This window comes from Paramisgurnus dabryanus, chromosome 11 (genome assembly GCF_030506205.2).
Source record: "Paramisgurnus dabryanus chromosome 11, PD_genome_1.1, whole genome shotgun sequence".
In the NCBI taxonomy this organism is placed as follows: domain Eukaryota; kingdom Metazoa; phylum Chordata; class Actinopteri; order Cypriniformes; family Cobitidae; genus Paramisgurnus; species Paramisgurnus dabryanus.
The window spans coordinates 938,546-959,995 of NC_133347.1; the positions used below are offsets into that span (position 1 = coordinate 938,546).

Below are 21,450 nucleotides of genomic sequence, written 5' to 3' on the forward strand. Positions count from 1 at the left end.
CAGCCAATCCACAGAGCTCAGCTTAAGCCTCCGTAGCAAATGTCTGACACATCTGTGCCTTCTACCATGGGTCTCAGGTTTGAATACCACTGCTGATTTGCTCTTTGTAAGTTGGGCCAGAATCCTAAAACTCAAGAGACTCTGTGAACCCGCCCCATCTGCTCACACTGAATCCGCCCGTGTCATTATTCTTAACCGTGCTGTAAATAAATAAGTTACTAATAAACATGGTTTCATACAGTTGCCATTATTTGAAATTTTGGTTGTTTTAAGGACCAGATTTCTGTATATTAGTTTTTAATGAAAAATGAGGACATGGCGAAAGAAAAATTATTTAATTGACAGAGCAAATTATTACATTTTCGGGAAGTATTTTCTTCTTGGGAATAAATGCACCCATGAATCATTGACAATAAGATTGGAAACATAAAAAATGTACACTGGGTTGATTTTATTTTTTTGCCTTTATTTTATTGCTTTTTGTGACATATCAGCTCCATGCAACTCTATAATAACAAAAATGTTGTTTAGGGAATAGTTATAGTTGACTCACCCAAACCGCTTCTAGAAACAAATCTATTTTTAAGGAGTTACCCAATGTAAACCAATATCTCACCATTCAACCAAATCAAATAAAAACCAAAACAGGTGTTGTTAAACCATGCATTGAGACACCATATAAAGAACAGACACATGAATGTAATATTCAGCCTGATGCATTGATCTGGAAGCAACTGAATACAATGCATTTGGGATTTTTTTTTAAATAAGGGTACTAAACATGTAACATAATTTAACTAGACAAGATCTGTGATGTATGCAATAAAACATTGTGTGATTGTATAATACAGTGCTTCTGTTTCTAAGATATCTTGTCAAAAACAGGTATGTCATATCTTCTCTTGACTTAACCACATCGGACAGGATTGCACTGTATGTGTGTGTGTGTGTGTGTGTGTGTGTGTGTGTGTGAGTGTGTGTGTGTGTGTGTGTGTGTGTGTGTGTGTGTGTGTGTGTGTGTTTTCTCTCTGATTCATATTTAGCAAGTAATGAATATTTATTTGTACTTGCAAAGCCTTATTATGCAGCCATGTGACTAAAGATGTCATGTGATGTTAAATAGACATGACCTGTAAACTGCTGAAGGGTGTTGGTGTTTAATATTAGAATCAATAACAACAGTAAGTGCATGAGTGATGACACTGAACAAGGAAAGAGCAGGTTTTAAAAGATATTAACACAAATGGTAGTTTTTACATTTCCAGGGTTTCACGCGAATCACGCCTTCAAAACACACACGCACGCACACACACCCACACACACGCACGCACACACACTCGCAATCATTCGGCCATTAAAGCCTCAGGACCAGAATTCTGGAGAGAGGACCGTGCGCGTGCTTCACTGCATTGCTTTTCCCGACCCATTTTATTAAAGACATGGGTTTCCATCAGTCTGTCGGATGGATGGCTGGGAATGCTGATATATGCATTATTGCAGAAGAGGTGTGTTGTGTGGATATCTGGCGTCTGTTTTCATGCTCAGCTTCTTTCTGAAGCGCTTCAGGTAAATGGATCGCGCGCGCTACAAGTGAGATGCGCGCTACTTTCTTCATCACTGTCGCTTCCATCTGCGCGCTACAATGTCTCAGTACCAGCTGAATTTACACGCGGTGCATAAATCATCATATTAATGTTTCATATGCTATTTAGCTGTGTTTTAATGACAGAATCTCACGAAGAACATGTCCGGGGGACACTTCATTACAAACATCTTAAGAAAATGTGTTTTGCATGATGAACCTTGATTGCATCGCGATGTTATTGTATTGATATTTTACACACAGCTGAAATGACTGTGCGCGTGCCGATGGATTGCGATTTTCATTGATGATTTTCATAGTAAAACCGTAATTATGATTATGATTTACTGACATTTCGCCGTTGATTCATCTGTAGTTGCTGAGAGGTTTATCGATGTGCATGTCAATATTTTGATTGAGTTGTTATCATACAGACATAACAGTGCTCTGTTGGGAACTTGAATTGCCCTCTTCATCTACAGAAAACAGTGGCCAAAAGTAACGCCTGGAGGGCATATGTGCACAATATTTGTTTTAATGAACCCGGGCTTCCATTAAACCTTTGAAATATAAGGGATGTATGAGAAAATTGAGAAAATTAAATTAAGTTATAGAAATTATTTTGACAAATTATTTGGCAAAAAGACAAACTATATTAAAGTGTATAAAAAAAAAGTTTTACTGTAATATACAAAAAAATGCATGGAGAACAAAATGCTCACAGCATAAAAGCATAAATTCACTACAATTAGGACTTAATTAAGATTTTTTTGCTAATCCTCCATTGTTTTTAATTAAAAAAGTATTTCTTATGGGACATGACTCATTTGTACATGTGACCACAAAACCAGAAAATGATCATTTTGAACCCTAAAATGTATTGTTGGCTATTGCTACAAATATACCCATGTGACTTAAAGGGATAGTTCATACAAAAATGAAAAATCTGTCTTTTATTTATTTATTCCAAACCTTTACATTTCTTTGTTTTGCTGAACACAACAGAAGATATTTGTAATCAAGCAGGAAACAGGAGGACCACTGACTAAAGCCCGGTCACTGTGAGTCCTTTAGGATTGTTGCTTGCCACACTGTGCGATCAAGATCGTGGTTAAAGGGATAGTTCACCCAAAAATAAAAATTCTGTCATCATTTACTCACACTCAAAGATATTTTGAGAAATGTTTGTAACCAAAACGTTTGTGGACCCCATTTACTTCCATAGTATTTTTTTCCCTACTATAGATGGATTTCAGTCATGTGACCTTTTACGTCATGCCGCCATCTTGAGGACCTACCGAGTACCAGTAGGCTATTGACAAGCATTGGCTACCTTGCTACGATTGACGGATTTCTTATCTTTTACTGTCTATGATTCTTAGGGATACAGTAAAGGGCTACGAAAGACAACATGTCGCATCTCGACTGTCATGAAAATAAACGCTACTTTAAAAAAATATATCTTGGTTAGGGTGTGATGCCTTCTCGATCCCTGATGCGTTCCTTCAGCCGCTGTCCGCTGTTACCGAACGACCACTATTTTACAACATAAGAAGGCGCGACACAACATGAAACTTTGCTCGAAGTATCACCTGGATCTCTACACATGAACGCGAGCATTATGAACATTGTTTGTGTACACAGAGTTTACTAAAAATAAAGGTTTTGTACAACTGACTTTGGCTGTTATGGTGTCCGCTCGTCATCTCTGCCAGACGTAAATAATCGATTTCCGAATGTGAATGAATGAATCTCATATGAGGCTCCTTTTTCAACTAGGTCAATATTGTTTTTCACTTGCGACAAAACAACGACTTATCCGTGCATTTTTATGGAACTATGCTTTAGGAGATATTAATCTTTACTCTCCTCCCTCCTTACGTCGCAATTGGAGATCGATACATCCTGACTGGGAAGAAGGCGGCGAGCGGACGCCAAATCATCCAAAGTCAGTTGTTCAAAACCTTCTTTTTAGTTAACTCTGTGTTCACAAACAATGTTCTCAATGCTCGAGTTCACGTGTAGAGACATAGGCTATACTTAGAGCAAAATATCATGTTGTGTTGAGCCTTCTTAGTGTTGTTAAAATAGCGATTTTGATGCTCACAGCATATTGAAGGCATAGCTTAGTTCTTTTTGCGACCACAGGTCCTCAAAATGGTGGAAGACAAGTAAGTGATGTCAGCTGATACAGACCCGGCGCCAGACACAAATTCACGGACGGGCATTTCATTTTACAGGGGTGGCACAAATGAGAACAACCTCACTGCAATGCATAATATCATTAATTATGAATTAAATGGACAAAAAAGCGAAGAAGAACTAACATACCTCTCCATTAACGCAATACAACGGAGAAGTTGTAAAGATTGGACCTAGCTTACTGAAGCAATCTAAACGCAAATAAAAACACGTCGCAGGGCTCGACATCAACGCTTGTCCGCTTAATATCAGAGACAAGTGGATTTTTTAAAAGGCCAAGTGAAAGAGAATTTTACTTGCTCGACCGAACAAGTTGCCTAGTCTGATTAAAAACGGCAATAATCACCAAAACAGGATAATGATTCTGCATCCTTTAATCAATGGCGACCGAAAGTGCATAATGTAATAACGCAAAGTTAAACAAATAAGCACAGCAAACACAAAGTGTGTTAACAAAGTGGGTTAAACATACTGCGGTAAAATGTGGATTTTTTAATAACATGATATAGTTAAGCAGCATCACATCACGGTTGAAAATGTGACAGATTTAATGACAGTTCACTAAACAAGTAATTAATATTAAGCCACTTACATTTTAGATGCAATGTTGACTGTTTTTGTTGTTTCAGCAGCGAAAATAGTGAAAGATAACAGCAGAACCATAACGTGTCAATCTCACTGCAGGCAGCACTCAATCGTGTCTTAACGTTAAGCGGTGGCGCGCTTAGCAAACAACCAAACATATCCGCGCTCACTATTGACAAACCAATCAAATACGTTTAAAATATATATTTTTTTAAATCAGACACATTTTTATTTTTATTCAGGAGTTATATATGTACAAAACAATAACTTTTAATTAATAACAGTGGCCTATTGATAAAAACATGGAGCTGATGAACAGGTGAAGGGAGACCGCAGGTTCGTCCAGGGCGGGCACTGGTGACTCACAGGGCGGGCCCGGCCCCCTTAAGCCCGCCCATGGCGCCGGGACTGAGCTGATATCCATGTATAGAATTAAAGTCGCAATGAAATTGAAATGAAAAACTATATATGTATTTTTAATAGTGTGGTATTATTAACAAATGACTTATCTGTGAGCTTCATTATTTTTTAAAAATTCGTGTGTGCTCATAATCTTTAATCAAAAATGCAAATCTCCTCCCCTCCTCAAAACGATCTCTCTTCACTTCCGGTCAAAAGTATGGCAGGTGGGCGGGGTCCGGGAGAAGATCGCAGTGATTAGCAATTAGCAACACGACCCAACTTCAAACGATCCAATCAGATCTCGATGGACAAATTCAAATCCAGCCCTGCCTTATTTCATCTCAAAAGCCGTTTCATTCGGATATACGTCACCACGGGGAAAATAAGGCAATCGCTACTTCCGTTTCATGGCGACTTTAAATGGGGTCCACAAACGGTTTGGTTACAAACATTTCTCAAAGTATCTTACTTTGTGTTCATCAGAACAAAGAAATGTATACAGTGAGAGTAAATAACAGAATTTTCATTTTAGGGTGAACTATCCCTTAAAGTCCATGTCACACTGTATGACCTAAGTTTCCATCAACATAAAGACTTTTAAAATCGGACGCACGCAAACAAACAAACGCCTCAGTAGTTTTACGTCATCGATCGGCCACGGCTGGGCGAACCCACACTGAATCATTTTTGTTGGTATTTTTGTTCTTTTCTTATAATGCTATTCATAATTGTTGATTGTAATTATTCAATTTTGTTCAATAAAAAAAAAAAAAAAAAAAAAAACCCACGCTGAATCAAGGCTATAGCAAACCAAATCAACATCTAGCGTATTTTAATAATGACTTGTCTTGAGCATAAAAGACGAAAAACGAAGGAGACGAGTACCTGGAATTTGTATTGCCAGCGCGTATGTCCACCTGGCTCTTTTCAACATTTGTCTGCGTTGGTTTGTTGTTGTCGCACTAATTGTGTCATCGGGTGTCGTAGGGAGATGTCACACAGCAAGATTGTGTGTCTACATTTCTGACACTGCCAGAATTTTGTCAGAGGATAATTTTGATCGCAGCGGTCATTAATCGGCTCTCTGTGAACATGTCAAACTAGCTATCAAAGACAGCAGATTTTAGTCTAAGATTCCAGGAATATTTTAGGATTTCAAAATTTGTCCCAGACAGCTAAATCATGCCTGAAATCTCACAGTGTGCACCGGGCTTTAGAAAAGACAATGAATTACATTGTTACAAACATTGCTCAAAATATCTTCCTTTGTGTTCAGCAGAACAAAGAAATGTATACAGATTTCTAACAATATGAAGGTGAGTAAACGATAACAGAATTGTATTTTTTGGGTGAACTATCCATTAAAGAATGGTTTTGTGGTCCAGGGTGGTCACATATGTAATATTTAGCTAAGCTTTCTTAAATTCTTTTTTAAACTAAGCTTAAGTTTACACTCAAAGCACAATTATGCAACATGTATGTAAGTAAGTAAGTAAGTAAGTACATTTTATTTATACAGCGCTTTTTGCAGACAAAGTGCTTTACAATAAACAATAAAAATCCATAGACAATAAAACATGAAAAAAAATAGTCAATATAATAAAATACAAGTACATGCACGATTATATTAATTAGACAGGTATATACAAGATATCTTTATAAAAAATTCTGAATAAAGTGCAAAAAATTATTCCATCGATACTGATAACGTTTATTCAGACTGATATCTGCCGATACCGATAGTTTGGTTGTTATATTAACTTATATTAACTAAATTCTGAGCTTAAATTTTAAATTTAGATAAAATTGTCTGAATGTTATTCATTCATAATATAATGACCATTAATATTAAACATTTAACTAGTGATGTTTTTTTTACAATTTCTATAAACAGAGCTCAAATTCATTGCATTTTCCTGTTCTCTTTCGAACAGTATGAAAATTGCTTTTATTGATGTTTACCGACGATTATTGCATCTCTATTATATATATATATATATATATATATATATATATATATATATATATATATATATATATATATATATATATATATATGTATATATATACCTTGTGATTGCTGATTTGTTACAAACCTTATACTAGATGGCATTTTCTCAGAATAAAGTGAAATAATAATGACACAGAAACTAAAATATGCATATTCTGTCTTTACAGGGAAAGTTTTATAACTTCCCACCTGTGCCACATTACAAGAAAGAAATTTCCGATGAAGACATCAGTAATGGATCTTAAAGTGGAACATATGGACATTGACTACAAGCACCCGCCTTCTCTGCAGGTGTTTGCACACACCTCGACTCTGCACGGCATCTCTCACATTTTCTCCTATGACAAGATTACGGCCAAATGCTGCCTGTGGGTGGTTTTTTTCCTAAGCTCTTTGACTTTCCTGCTGTACGTCTGCATCGATCGCATTCAGTTCTACCTGGAATACCCCCACGTCACCAAGCTAGACGAAATCTCCACTCCCGTCATGGTCTTCCCTGCTGTGACGATTTGCAATCTGAACTCCATCCGCTTCAGCAGAATCACACGCAATGACCTGTACCACGCAGGGGAGCTGCTGGCTCTGCTGAACTCGAGGTGGGTGAACGCAGATTGGCGTGTTTGCGACAGATGCCATGGTTAAGTTATAATAAACTGAATGAGTCATTGTGGTATGAGTCACCCATTCGATTGTATCCTCTCAACCTATGCTTTCCTACCTGAACACAAGCACATACGAGTGTAAATAATGAGTGTGGCGTTATTAAAAAGCCGAAATTGAAGTAGAGACTCTTGAGAGCACCTGAGCTGTGATTCTGTATCACCCCATCTTGTCTTGGGAAATCCCCAAGTGAAATTTGCATCCTGACTATTATTTCTTTTTAATTTATTAAAGTGAACAGTTAGCGACAGATGGAGTGTGGGCTGCCCGTGTTAAATCTTTTCATATTTCGATCCTAAATGAAATGTGAATTTTGGCTCACCCATCAGTATCAGCTTCCACTTGGCAAAATAGGAAGTCGTGATTTAGTTGCTGCAGTGTAACACCCAGCGGTTGTGATGTGATCTGGGTTTGAATTGGACTCGAGTCACGCTTGCTGCTGCATTTCAAATCTCTGTTTGCTCACAGTCAATGTCTCTCTCTCTCTCGCTCCCTTTCTTATGATCATTTATTTTCTTGCAAGTATAACTACTGTTGTATTCACATGCACTGTAATAAAGATTTTCAATCTTCAACAAATGTGCAATACATTAGCCTGGTTTAAACTGGTTTGGCTGGTCTCACTTTTACAATTCTTGTAAAACCAGACCAGTCTGAAACTACCTTTGGCTTTTTATCAGCACGCAGACAGCCACAAAGAAATCAAAACTGATTACATAATAAAATTTAATGAGATCTCTCCCTCTCTGTGCAGATCTGAGATTCGTGACGCTCCTCTCGTTGATGAAAGCGTGATGGAGGTTCTTAAGAACAAAGCAGATTTTCGCATCTTCAAACCACGGCCCTTCAACATGTGGGAGTTTTATAACAGAACGGGACATGACATCACAGAAATGCTCATGTCCTGCCAGTTCAGAGGTGCGCCGTGTCAACCTGAAGACTTCAGTGTGGTGAGACAAATAGTTTTCATCACAGCAGTTTTAAAGCTGACGTCCTGTACCGCAGTATTTATTTATGACCGAGCTCTCTGGGGTACTGAAAGAGCCAGAAGCGTCTTTTTTGTTGTCTGTCAGCGGTCTGCCATAAGCGTAGGAGTGTAATATTTGACAGCACTGCATTATATATGACTGGAATGAAGTTTACAGTTTTGTTGTTTTACAATTGGCTCCCGTTTTGGAACACAAAATCTGGTACTTTGTTTTTTGGATAAAGCAACTTTCAAAAAGTCCAAAAAATGTTTATTGTTGAATTAAATCAACTACGCTTCATTTATAAAGGTTATGCTTGACCATATTTGGAAAATCCATTTTAAAGATCTCATCCATAATGATGAGGAGCATCAAAGTTTGATTTCACATTGGTTTTAATCTTCAACATGACCAATCAATATCAAATATCAAAGTTATATTTTCACAAAATTTTCTTTCCATTATGTAGGATGATTTTACAGTAAGCACAAAACAGTAAATGACTTTAGATGGGTTTGCACAGGCAGGGTCAAATTGATTTTTGCTTCAGTGTACAAACGCCAATACAATATTTACTGTTTGTCAACAATTTTTATCCAAAACAACTTACATGCATTGAAAATAACATTGGAAACTAAACATAGTTCAAATCATGGTTTTGTCGACCAGTTGAATTACTTGAATGAGCTTAAACTTTGAGTAGCTAACTACATGATTGCATATATAAACAATATGTGACACCATACAGATAGGGTGCAAGTAAGCTGATTTAGTGATGTAACTGCGCTTCTCTCCAAGTTTCCATGGCGACATGTGGACCTGACTCCCCCATCCCTGTTTGAAGCATCTGAAGTCCTTTGTGTGTGTCTCTGTGATAATGTCCTACTTATACAAATGCCAACATGAGCATCTTGTGGAGGGATTTATCCATCTCTAAATATAAATATCTATATGAAGACATCGATAGTTCTCTGATGAGGAAAGAGTCTGGCAGAGTCTGCGTGTTTCTTCCTCCTTAATCATTTTTGCTCACCTTTCATTTGCCAAACGCTTAAAATCCCCACTCCTCTGGGCTGCTTTAAATTGCCACAGCATGTCTGAAATACCCTGCAGCCTGTAAAATAGGTCAGTGTTAAATATTAGATCTGCTGTGAAGTGTAAGAGAACGTCTGGGACATGCTATTCTTCATCTCTGACTTCACTGACTCGGTGCTTTGGAAAAAAAATAGCTTTGTGATATGCACTGGACTTTGTGTTTTTAGATTTAGAGATGCAGGTTCTTGCATTTAACCGCACCCAGCCCTTTATATGATACTGTGTAGTGATGTGTAAAAGCATGGTGGGTTTGGTTCTGTAAGGAATAGTTCTTGCTCCATTGACCTTGATAACTGAAGTCATTTACCTCAACTGCTCTTTATGCAGCTTTTTTGTGTGGAATTACTTTTAAAACATTGGAATCATATATCACGTTTTTACAGCCCATTCTCATTAAATGGGTATAAATAGCACGCGGTGTGAAAAGTTGTGCAATACATACGCCAAATTCCAATTTTGCATGCATGTGATACGGCAGTCCTTCCCGTTCACTTAATATGGCGCATCTTTTCGTCTCATCATAAAACAACTTTTTGTTACAAAATGACATCCAAACCACAATTCTAACCCCAAGCGACCATGGTTTAAAAATGTAAAAAAAGAGAAACCAATACATAAAATGACACGAAAATACATATTAAGTGAATGGGAAGGACTAGCAAATAGGAATTTGGCGTATGTATCGCACGACTTGTCACACTATGTGCTATTTATAAGCATTTCATGAGAATGATTGGTTTTTGTGAAACTAGAATATTAAAGTTATTATCTAACAAAATTAAGCTAGTATGAAAAGCGGATCGATTTAAACACGTCAAATCTCTGCATGATGACCAGTGGAGGCCGGTGATTTCTTTTTTAAGGGTGTATGATGCGAAGCTCGTCACAACATGTGTTTATCCCTTCATGTGTGTGGTTTGTCATGTCAAAATATGTGTTCGGCACGTCATGTAAACACTTTGCACCAAGCGTCTTGTCAAAATAAGTGCCTGCTGCACATGCGTCTTATGATAAAAGTGACGTTCGCGTTTGCACGATATTCGCTTAATCGCATGTGTTATCAAGTTTAGTGTTAAGTTAGTCTTGCGAGTATTTTGTGAACGTAAGCATCTCTTTTATCATAAACTCATTCGATGCAGGTGCAGCAGGCACGTATTTTGACAGGACGCATTATGCACATGGTTCACATGATGAAACTAACACATATTTTGAAATAACGAGAAATGTCAAAAGTAGAAAATGTTGGATTAACTTAAAAAATTACTTTAATTAGTAACACATACAAAATGTTAGTTTTTTCAACCTACATTTTTCACTTAAAATATTTTTGAAATAAATTACATTTTTAGGTGTTACCAATTTAAGTAATTTTTAAAGTTGATCCAACTTTTTACTTTTTACGGTGCCTTCTCTGAGTATATCATTTTGTGTATTTTATATATTTTAGTGTTAACTAAGCCAAAGATATTGGATATAACAAGATTGGTTTGTGGTCCAGTGCTCAATCTTAAATAGCATGGGTATATTTGTAGCAATAGCCAAAATTATCGCCTAAAACGGTTAGTATGTTACGTAAAGATATTGTTTCATTAAGTATTTTTTCTACTGTGAATATATATATATAATATATTATATTTATGAGGATGCAGTTGCTAAATACTTCATTTGGACTACTAGGCGATTTTCTCAATATTTTTGGCACCCTCAGATTCCACATTTTCATATAGTTGTATCTCAGCCAAATATTCTCCTATCCTAAACAAACCATACATCATTAGAATGTGAAAAAATGACCCTTATATTACTGGTTTGTGGTCCATGATCACAAATGTGGGACAAAGCAACGCTCAATATGGCCGCTCTGATGACGGAAGTCCAGCTTACCAGTTCCAATCGTACCAATCATCAATCAATAAAGACTGACGATTGGGGAGGGGCTTAAAAAGAGTCATGTGAGGCACTTGCCAACCTGTACGCATCTACAACGACCCTGAGAACAGGTGTTTTATCACAAATTTGAGCTTTAGAGTTTCAGGCCATATTTTGTCATCTTTTCGTGGAATGTGACATTTTTCTGTTTTACTATTCAGCAAAAATATCCTTTTGAAACCACAGAGAGATAAAATAGAGATAGAGGTAAAACACAAATCCCTTCTCTTTTCTGCACAGAGACTTCTTTAAAGTCTAAAACACAATTTAAGATCTGTAGATGGATAAATTATTGTGAAATGAATAAACACACATGGCAATGAGACATTGATTAAAGTGCCTTTGCATGCCATCTGTATTCACCCCCATCTAAATAATGTTTACTGCTAATCATGGCAGCTAATTGGACTTCAGAGTGTTGCCCGGAGAGACACCGGATGGAGGGGATGTTGCATGAAGAATGAGGACACATGCACAGACTATCAAATACTTTAACCCAGTTACCCATTAAAGTTCTTTCCAGACTTACATTAAAATGTGACTAATGCCAAAATAATGAGAACATTTTGGGCATGTTTTCTCTTCTAGAGTCGATCATGTTCTGATAAATTCATTGCCACTAATGTGTGTTTTACAACAAAATCACTTTCCAGCTCATTTTCCTGCACTGTTACTCGCTGATTAAACTCTGTTTGGTCTGCTGCTTCCCTCAATATGTAAAAAAAAATAGCTAAAGATGAATCTTTTTTGGAAATAGACAGGTCACGAACATGTTGAAAGCTTACTCTATTTGGCCAGCGGAAACCATTTTTTGGTTATACGAGGTGGTTAAATTGTATTAAAATACATTTTTGTATAGTATGATAAGCTTTTGCATCTAGGACAATAGGGTTAGAGGCGGGGTTTCGTTATTTTTATGATAATCGTATGTTTTTTTATTCACTTCGTATAAATTCACAAATTAGCCAACTCTTAAAATATAAACGAATACCCGTGAGCTCAGGTTGTCAAGATATACTAAAGACGCACAGTTTAAATTTAGTGCTGTAAGGGTGTGGACATAAATATGTAGGCCTATAAGTTGTGTATGTTTGTCATTGCAGTATTATGAGAGTAACGTGTGCTGTTTTACTGTCAAGGGTGCTTGAGGCTCAAGGCACATAACTGGTTCGGTTTGTGGCAGGATTTGCTGTATTGATGCGCGACGTTTGTTTACCACTCACAGGGCTAAAGAGGACGGCAGGACATCACTTTGATTTGGATCTAATGGATCAGGACAATATGAAGCATGAATACAAACTCAATATCTCTTACTCTGTGTTAGAAATGCAAAAACACATTCAAGCAGATGGAGCTGTGCTGAGAGGCGCTTTAAATGTTTAATTAACGTATCAAAGAGAACAGAGAGAGAGAGAGAGAGAGAATACATCGCCCGGTGTGTTTCCTTGTTTCTTTCATTTGCTGCTGTTTCCATAGGAACCAACTTCCTTTAATAATTCAGGTCTGAAATGACTTTTTTCCTGCCGCTCTCGTTGTTTATGTCTCATGTCAATTTTATGAAATAAGATTTTTACTAGCTGTACAAAACAAAATAGTACAGCCCTGGCAATATCACTTTATTTACTGAGGGGGGGGGGTGAAAATTGATGTAGACCCTTATAGAAATGTGTTGTGGTACTTTTGTATGGAAATGAATAATTAGCATATTAAAAGAAAGTAATTCCAACTGAATACCATAGTATTAAACATCTAAGAGGCATACTTATTAAACTTTAATGACTCAATACATACCTCCAGATGAAGTGTAGCTTTTTTGGAATACACTGTAATTTTATTTATTTATAAATAAAACACATTTACGTTTCATCTATATGCGTGCATGTGTTTTAATGTGACTTTATTTCTCCTGTGTCACAGGTTTTTACACGTTATGGAAAGTGTTACACGTTTAACTCGGGTGAAATCCGGCCTCCGCTGATCAGTGTTAAAGGAGGCATGGGAAACGGACTGGAGATCATGCTGGACATTCAGCAGGATGAATATTTACCTGTGTGGGGAGAGACAGGTACAGAAAGACCACACGTGCCGGCATTTCACCATCTACCAATGACCTGATGTACACTGCAAAAAATTACTTTCTTGCTTAGTATTTTTGTCTTGTTTTAAACACAAATATCTAAACATTCTCAAGATGCATTTTCTTGATGAGCAAAATAACCTAAGAAAATAATGATAGTTTTTAGGCAAAAAAATAATCAAAATGTAAGTGAATTTGTGCAAAAAAACAAGCAAAAAAAGTCTGCCAATGGGGGTAAGAAAAAATCTTGAAATAAGTTAACTTTTTAAAAAAAACCACTTAAATCAAGTAAAAAAATGTACAACACATTTTCTTACTCCATTGGCAGATGTTTTTGCCTGTTAAAAACACAAATTCACAAATTGTATATTTGAACTCTTTCCCTGCCAGCGATTTTAAAAAAGTTGCCTGCCAGCCCTGCATTTTTTATGATTTTTACAAAAGTTGAATGCCTTCTTTAAAATATACACTCTAAAAAATATTGCTTGGACTCAACAAAAAAATGTACGCAACAGTTTGCATCAATTATTTTGAGTTAAGACAACTACTTCTGAAATTAATTCAGGCCAACAAACTATAATAAGTTGGATGTACTTAAAAAATTGCTTTGAATAATTAAAAGATTAAGTTGTTTTAACTTGGGGTTTTTTGCATTTTAAATTTGATTCAATTGTGGACACAGATTTACACAAAACTACTAAAATGATTCGAACTTTTTTATTTAACAACACTTGTCAGGTTGCAGAAGACAACCAGTTTTAGCATTTTTATCAAAATGCCATCTGATTAAAACAGCAAGATAATGCTCTGTGAGTCTGTTCTCAACTGTTCTCAACAACATAACAAAAAATATTTTAAATACCAAAAATACAGAACAATAATCATTAAAAGTCTTCTCATGTTTTCATCTTGATTAGAAATGCATAAAATAACACCATATTTCTACATTTACTCTCACTATCAAGTCCCATGCAAAGCATGCTGAGAACCTGAAGTTATCAAGCTAAATGCATTGAGTTACTACAACATAAATAATGTTTTAACTAATACAGATAATTAATTTGAAGTTACACACAATATTAACTTGATGTAACTACAGTATCAACATTATCACGTCTGGACAACTTAATAAAAAAAGTTTGCAACTTTAAATATTTCAATAAATCATTTTTTTTTTGCACCAATGCATTAAATTAAATAGTGGCAACAGGTCCTCTGAATACATACAATCTATCAAATGAAAGAACAGACCCTCTGCTTTCAAACAAAAATAGGATTGTTTCAGCCAATCTTCATTTGTCCTCTTTTTCAGAATGATGATCAAAACATACACTGGGTTTTTACTGTTTTTGACCCGTGGATTTTTTTGTGTTTTATAAGTTGAGTAACAGCGCTACCTGGTGGATAATAGCGGAAATATGGATTGCCTTAAAAAAAACGTCATTGGCAGGGAAGCGTTTTTTCTTAATTGACGAGATAACTCATCAATGGCGGGGAAAGAGTTAAACTAGACTTATTTCTTAGGTCATTTTACTCATCAAGATAATGCATCTTGATTGAAGATTTTTTATATTTGTACTGAAAACAAGGCAAAAATACTAAGCAAGAAAGTCATTTTTTGCAGTGTAGTCCAGCTATGAGTAACCCACTTCTAGTCAAAATTAACTTGAATTTGGTTACATGTCGTCTTTGCCCAAATAACTTGTTTTTCTTGTTTATCTTGACTAGAGATGAGTTGTTATAACTACAGGTGACTTTTCTCAACTATATTTTATAAGTTGTGACAACTCATCTCTGTTGACATGACTTGTAAATCTTTTTTTTACTGACAGCCAAATTTTAGCGTAGACATGTGGGCTGTGTTTGGACGGCTATTAGACATCTTTTAAATGCAAAATTGCTTGTCGGGTAGGATGTAAGAACCTCATCTTACGCTCTCCTTCTCTCCCAGAAGATTCATCGTTTGAGGCAGGAATCAAAGTTCAGATTCACAGTCAAGATGAACCTGCGTTCATCGATCAGCTGGGGTTTGGTGTTGCACCAGGATTCCAGACATTCGTATCTTGCCAGGAGCAGCGAGTGGGTGATTATGTGAGCTTTAGATCATTTTTACAATATCTGATTATTTTAACACATGCTGTTTTTGTTCAGTTGATGTATCTGCCTGCTCCGTGGGGAAGCTGTAAGTCCAGTCCACCGAGCTCAGATTACTTCAGGGCGTACAGCATCAGCGCCTGCCGTACGGACTGCGAGACGCGCTACCTGGTGGAAAACTGCAACTGTCGCATGGTGCATATGCCTGGTAAGTCACAGCAAGCACCTGCATATGTTTAACCAAGTTGTATAGCTTCGCAAAAGGTTGTGGTTCGATCCCAAGGAGCACACATACTCATTAAATGTAAACTTTCTAATGCACCCTAAATTGGTTTGGATAAATATGCCAAATGCATAAATGTAAATGTACCTGAATCGAGGGAACAGTCGACATGCTGTCGAGTCTCAATATTGAAAAAATTGCCCATTTGATGCTTGTGCTTTATTTAAAGTCTTTAAGAAAGTCTTTAAAGTCATTAAATTGTTTTTTGTGAGCAAATAACCAAACAGAAGTTGTTAGGAACAAAAAGAAAAGAATTTGGAATACGTGAGGAAAAATGAAGAATTTTATGACGATGATTACGAAATTATTATTGTTCCACATGCAGGTGATGCACAGTACTGCACCCCTATGCAATATAAGGAATGTGCACATCCTGCACTTGGTAAGTAACTTTTATTGTTTTATCTCTCAAGTCATCTTGTAGCTTTATGTTACTCTTATACTTGCCCAATGCATGCACATTTAATACCACATTTTGCCTGTTAATCTGCTTACGATTGTAATGTATGCCCTGTAATGATTTGTTTATCATGTTGCACAGATTTCCTGGTTAAAACAGACAGCGACTACTGCACATGCGAGACTCCGTGTAACATCACTCGCTATAATAAAGAGTTGTCTTTCGTCAAGATCCCCAGCAAAGCATCGGTCAAATACCTTGCCAAGAAATACAGCAAATCTGAAAAATATATAGCGTAAGTTATGTGACATAGTGTTTGTTTACTTTCAGTATGTATTGTTGTATTTGTCAGAAAGATGTGCATTAGTATTGCATTTGAACTGATATTCTGTTGTGTTGTGTGTTCAGTGAGAACGTTCTGGTTCTGGATGTGTTCTTTGAAGCTCTAAACTATGAAACCATTGAACAAAGGAAGGCCTATGAGGTGGCAGGTCTGTTGGGTACGTCTGATGTTACCATTTAGTAGGCTTGATTTCCTCCCAGAACACCCTAACAGCCATCTACTGTAGCAACGACACTGGCAACCGCATAATAATACATTTAGAAATTTTAGTAATGCTTTAACATCTGCACAGAAATGCTATGACAAACACACAAATCAAACTAGCAACAAGTTCTGCACAACATTTTCTAATGGAATGTGAGTAGTTTAGTGTTGTAGACCTTTACATGACATCTACATTACTTTAGCTTCATATGTTTATCTGTGTAGGTGATATTGGAGGACAGATGGGGCTTTTCATTGGAGCGAGTATTCTCACAATTTTGGAGCTTTTTGACTACCTTTATGAGGTAAGATATTGTAGTCCTCTCCTTTTATGGCATTTTACTAAAGGGATCGGTTTTTAAGTTTCCAGGTGAACTGACATATATTCAACCTCAAGTCAATCCGAACTAGTATGACTTTCTTCTATTAAGCACAAAAAAGAAGTTACTGCAAAAGATTCCTTTAAGTTGTGTGCTGTATTTCAAAGTCATCTGAAGCAATACAATAACTGTCGAATCTCATTTATCCCATTCTATTAAGTTTACAGCGAGGTAAACAAGTCTTCAATCAAAATGGTGTGAAAAATAAGATGAGTTATAAATGCAGACAGTCGGTGGCGGTATGTGGTCTTGACACCTGCATGCCATAAAATACAAGAAAATCAACGTCTATGAACCTGAGAGAATAACATAAATGATGAACAATACAGAAAGCATACAAATGAAAGATGATCAAAATAAAGATGATCTGGGAGGTAAGAAGGTGGGAGTGGACGGATGGTAAAACATAGTATTTACTATAGTAAACTGTAGTAATATTTTTTAAGGGACAAAATAAAATATATATCCATCTGTTTGGCCCAATGACGGAAACCAAACATCATGGCAGAAGGACCTTCACATGTTTGGTCTGTTCCGGCACTTACCAATGACGTTTTAGCTTTACGCAACTTAGGTAACTTTATCCGACTCCAAAAAGATAAAACATTTTGTTTATGAATCAAATTTATGTAATTGTAGAATTTGGATAAACGTTTGATCATTCTATTTACTCATGTTTACATTGAACTCGTTCATTCGATTACCGATGTCGTTTCAGCCCACACCGGCCGTTGTGCGGATTCTGAAACATAAACTCGACCACACTGGAGGTCTGGCAACACCGGTCACTGTGACCATCTAGATACAACTTATTACAAACCCATACGTGGTCAGAGGTCCAAACTAGCGCCTTTTAATTCAGTATAGTGAATCATATACTATGCAACAACTTAATCAAAGAAGGGGTAATAACCAGAGGTCCATGCATATCTCCTTATAGCCTGCCAATAGTAATCACGATTACATACAACTTAGTTAGGGTCTATCCAGACTAATTATTTAATCCAGAGGAAATGGTTGAAGCAACTGCCCCATGCTGGCGTGCCCTTATTAAAAAATACCTACGCAACCCCAGCCAACTACCTGTAGACTGTTTCATCGGGCGCACGTGCAGTGACGCGATACGCTGAACGTTACTTCCGGTTTAAGTTTTTTTAATGGTCTGACTAGTTGCTAAACTGAACTCTTGAACAAATACCTCGTCGAAAATAACAAATGTTTTAGTTTCCTAGGTAATCTACGTGTTGTTGATTTTGCTTGTTAGACAAATAAACTATGTTTAAAGTACTTTGTTGTTATTTATTCTTAGCGGAGTTTACCGGAAGTTACGTGTGGACCACGGACGCCGCTTGTTTATGTTGTTACTGCTGAAACCGTCTTTATACAGAACATAAACTATGACCAGAGTTCTAAGTTAGCACCGTCTAACCGGGTATAGCGAATCATATGCCATACAACAGCTTAATCAAAGTAAGGGCTATGATCAGAAGTCCATCTCTTTATAGCCTGCCTATAGTAATGTAATTGCTGGACATCTTAGTTCAGCTGTATAGACAATTAGCATGAATTTATACAACGGTCCTAGATTTATGCTGACAAAGAATATCGTAATACATTATAGTAACTTTGAAGAGTCAATAATAGATTAGAATGAATGTAACAATTTATTAACCAGGTAGGTAAAACATAATTCAGAAGCCAATTTACAATCCGATTCAAATACGAAACAATAAAACAAAAAAACATTGCATACCTGGTGAGGATGGAGATCTGGTTACAGATTCCTCAAAAATGAAATAAAAATACATGATGCTGTGCCAGGACAGCATCATGGGGTGCATTTCTAAATATAGAAAATCCCACCTAAATCTTTTACCATTTTCCCTAAATATCCAGAGAACAAAGCACTTTGACAATGATACACTGATTGGTTCCCGCAAGCCCAGGGGTGTTGCCTAATATACATACATACAGTGGGGGGGGGGGTTCTCGGGGGTAGATGTGAATTCTTTGAGAAAGGTTTCAGATGATAATTCATTAGGAATTAAAAAACGGTTCCCTGTGGATTCAGACATTTGGTGCTGGTCTTACAAATATCTTTTGTCAGGGTTCGTAACTAAATGTTGTAACTAAACAGGTCTGGGCACCTAGACATCCATAGTATTAGTTTTTCCTATTATGGAAGTCAATGGTGCCCAAGATTTGCTTGGTTACAAAAAATTTTCAAAATATCTTCATTTGTGTTCAGTAGAACAAAGAAATGTATAAGTTTGGAACAACTTGAGGGTGAGTAAATGTTGACAAAATGTTCATTTTGTGGGTAACTATCCCTTGGACTTTAATAGTAGAAGGCAACTATATAATAACTTTTGTCTATTTTTTGTTTGTCTAGGTAATGAAATACAGGTTATGTCGTTGTTCTCACAAGAAGCATCAGAATAACAGTAACACTGATCATGGGACAGTTCTCGGCCTGGATGATGTCAAATGTCACGTTGGAAAATTTCATTAACATTCCTGCGATTTTCCAGCTGTTCGCCTGCCACACACACACACAGATTATGTTTTGCATACACCAGATTTAGCATGGTTCTGTCTGGAATCATACTTTCTTTAACTTTTCTAAAAGTTTGTAAAATATTTTGTGGTTTTTCGAACAAGCTGTTTATGATGTCGCTTTTATTGTCGAAACATGAATATGGCTCTTTTGTGTGCCAGGGCATCAGATGGAAATGCATCAGCCGGCTTGAGGATTTACTTAATGTCAGATATTATATATTAGCATCGTAATGGATATGATATGGCTGTGAATGCAATGTGACAGACAAATCATTTCAGAGTGTGAACTATTGTACAAATGCCTATATAGTAGGTCTTGGAGGCATCTATGATATGAGCATGATATCATCAGCCTGTGTCACTTCAGAAAGTCCAACCGTAGATATACCCAATGGAGTGCATGCAAAGTCTCCAAGACTTTCTGTATGTATGCAACATCACGTTTGTTGCTGAAGGTGGTGTGTTTGTGTGTGCACGTGTATAGGAGCATGCATGTGCGTATGTGTGTTGTTTGCATGTTTGTATAAGTGTCTGTCGGGTGCCATTCTGTCCTTTGGCTGTGTGGAAGAGAGAAAGCTTGCACATGCATGTGTCTGTTTGTATGAGTGTTTTTGTGCATGTATATATTACATGTGATATTAATGGGAAGGATGGGCAAAGGTTGAACCAACAGGGTGTTGATTATTTTTTTCAAGGTAAAGTATTGTGGTGATATATTATTATAAGTCAAATACCAGCTGATGGAATGTAGTGTTTTCTGCATTTTGTTGTGAAGTTTATGGCTATGTTCTTATGTCTGATTTAAATGGGTTCGGCTATTTTATATGCACTGACAGAAAAAATGTCAAAATATGTATCCCAGCTGTCACGGTATCCTTTAAAAAGGTCCTATTTTGTACCATTAGGTAAATATATGTATTAATTTGGTACAAATGTGCAACTCTGATACTACTTAAACTTTTTAGGAACAAATCTGAACTGTTTTAAAGGGTACCCAGTGAGAGTTGGGGTACATATTTTGACCAATGTTTTTTCTGACTGTATACAAAAGCTGTCACTAGGGTGGTACCTCTTCCAAAAAGTACACCTTTGCACATTTAGGAGGTATATTAGTACCTCAAAGATGCAAATCTCTACATAAATGTTACATATTATGCCTTTTTGAAAGGGTACCATTCCAGTAACAGCTTTTTTACTTTTTCTGACATTGTAGTGTGGTCTTTTTTTCATTAAATTCCCAAATTTAGTTAATTTAAAAATAATTATTTTTAAAAAAGCAGCAACATTCAAATATGTAAATTAAATGTTTATAATATACATTTCTGTATTGTTTTGATGTTTATCATGGGGCTGTAGTAAAATATGATTTTTTTTATAAATAAACATGCATAAGATTATGCCTTACATTGACCTGACTGGAAGATCTCCGTGTTTGTGTGAACAGCACTTTCGTTGTATTATGTAAAGGTAAAAAGTTTTCCCCTTAATAATCTATAAGCTTCCTTCAGATTGTAGAATTCCTTCCCCAAGGCATTTTTTCTCATGGAATTTTCACTTTGTGGTTTTCTAACAGAGGATTCTTTTGTTCAATTGGAATTTCTGCCTTTTAATACCACACAACTTCTTTGTTAAGTAAATTATGAGAAATTATATTTTTACTCCTAAAAAGGATTTTA

The 21,450-nt window shown here is 36.4% G+C and overlaps 1 protein-coding gene across 3 annotated transcripts; it reads left to right on the forward strand.

The window, feature by feature from the left end:
• Positions 1 to 1,267: 1,267 nt before the first annotated feature.
• Positions 1,268 to 21,184, forward strand: asic1a (acid-sensing (proton-gated) ion channel 1a). 3 transcript variants are annotated; one of them, XM_065248194.2, is made up of 11 exons: positions 1,268 to 1,566; positions 6,950 to 7,378; positions 8,197 to 8,392; positions 13,352 to 13,499; positions 15,466 to 15,590; positions 15,663 to 15,813; positions 16,214 to 16,270; positions 16,430 to 16,583; positions 16,697 to 16,788; positions 17,061 to 17,140; positions 19,608 to 21,184. In XM_065248194.2, the coding sequence occupies exons 1-11, from the start codon at positions 1,487 to 1,489 to the stop codon at positions 19,725 to 19,727; spliced, it is 1,632 nt and encodes a 543-aa protein (XP_065104266.1). In that variant the 5' UTR covers positions 1,268 to 1,486; the 3' UTR covers positions 19,728 to 21,184. The 3 variants fall into 3 exon arrangements, with proteins under 3 accessions (XP_065104266.1, XP_065104267.1, XP_065104265.1); XM_065248195.2 differs by having other exon boundaries at positions 1,269 to 1,505; positions 15,463 to 15,590; XM_065248193.2 differs by having other exon boundaries at positions 1,275 to 1,566; positions 15,463 to 15,590.
• The last annotated feature ends 266 nt before the right edge of the window (positions 21,185 to 21,450 follow it).

Excerpts from the sequence above, each read along its gene's own strand:
- asic1a (XM_065248193.2), top strand. The coding sequence starts at position 1,487 with ATGCATTATTGCAGAAGAGGTGTGTTGTGTGGATATCTGGCGTCTGTT. Across the intron at positions 16,271-16,429 it reads ATGTGCACATCCTGCACTTG|ATTTCCTGGTTAAAACAGAC; the intron begins GTAAGTAACTTT and ends CATGTTGCACAG. Across the intron at positions 16,584-16,696 it reads AAATCTGAAAAATATATAGC|TGAGAACGTTCTGGTTCTGG; the intron begins GTAAGTTATGTG and ends TTGTGTGTTCAG.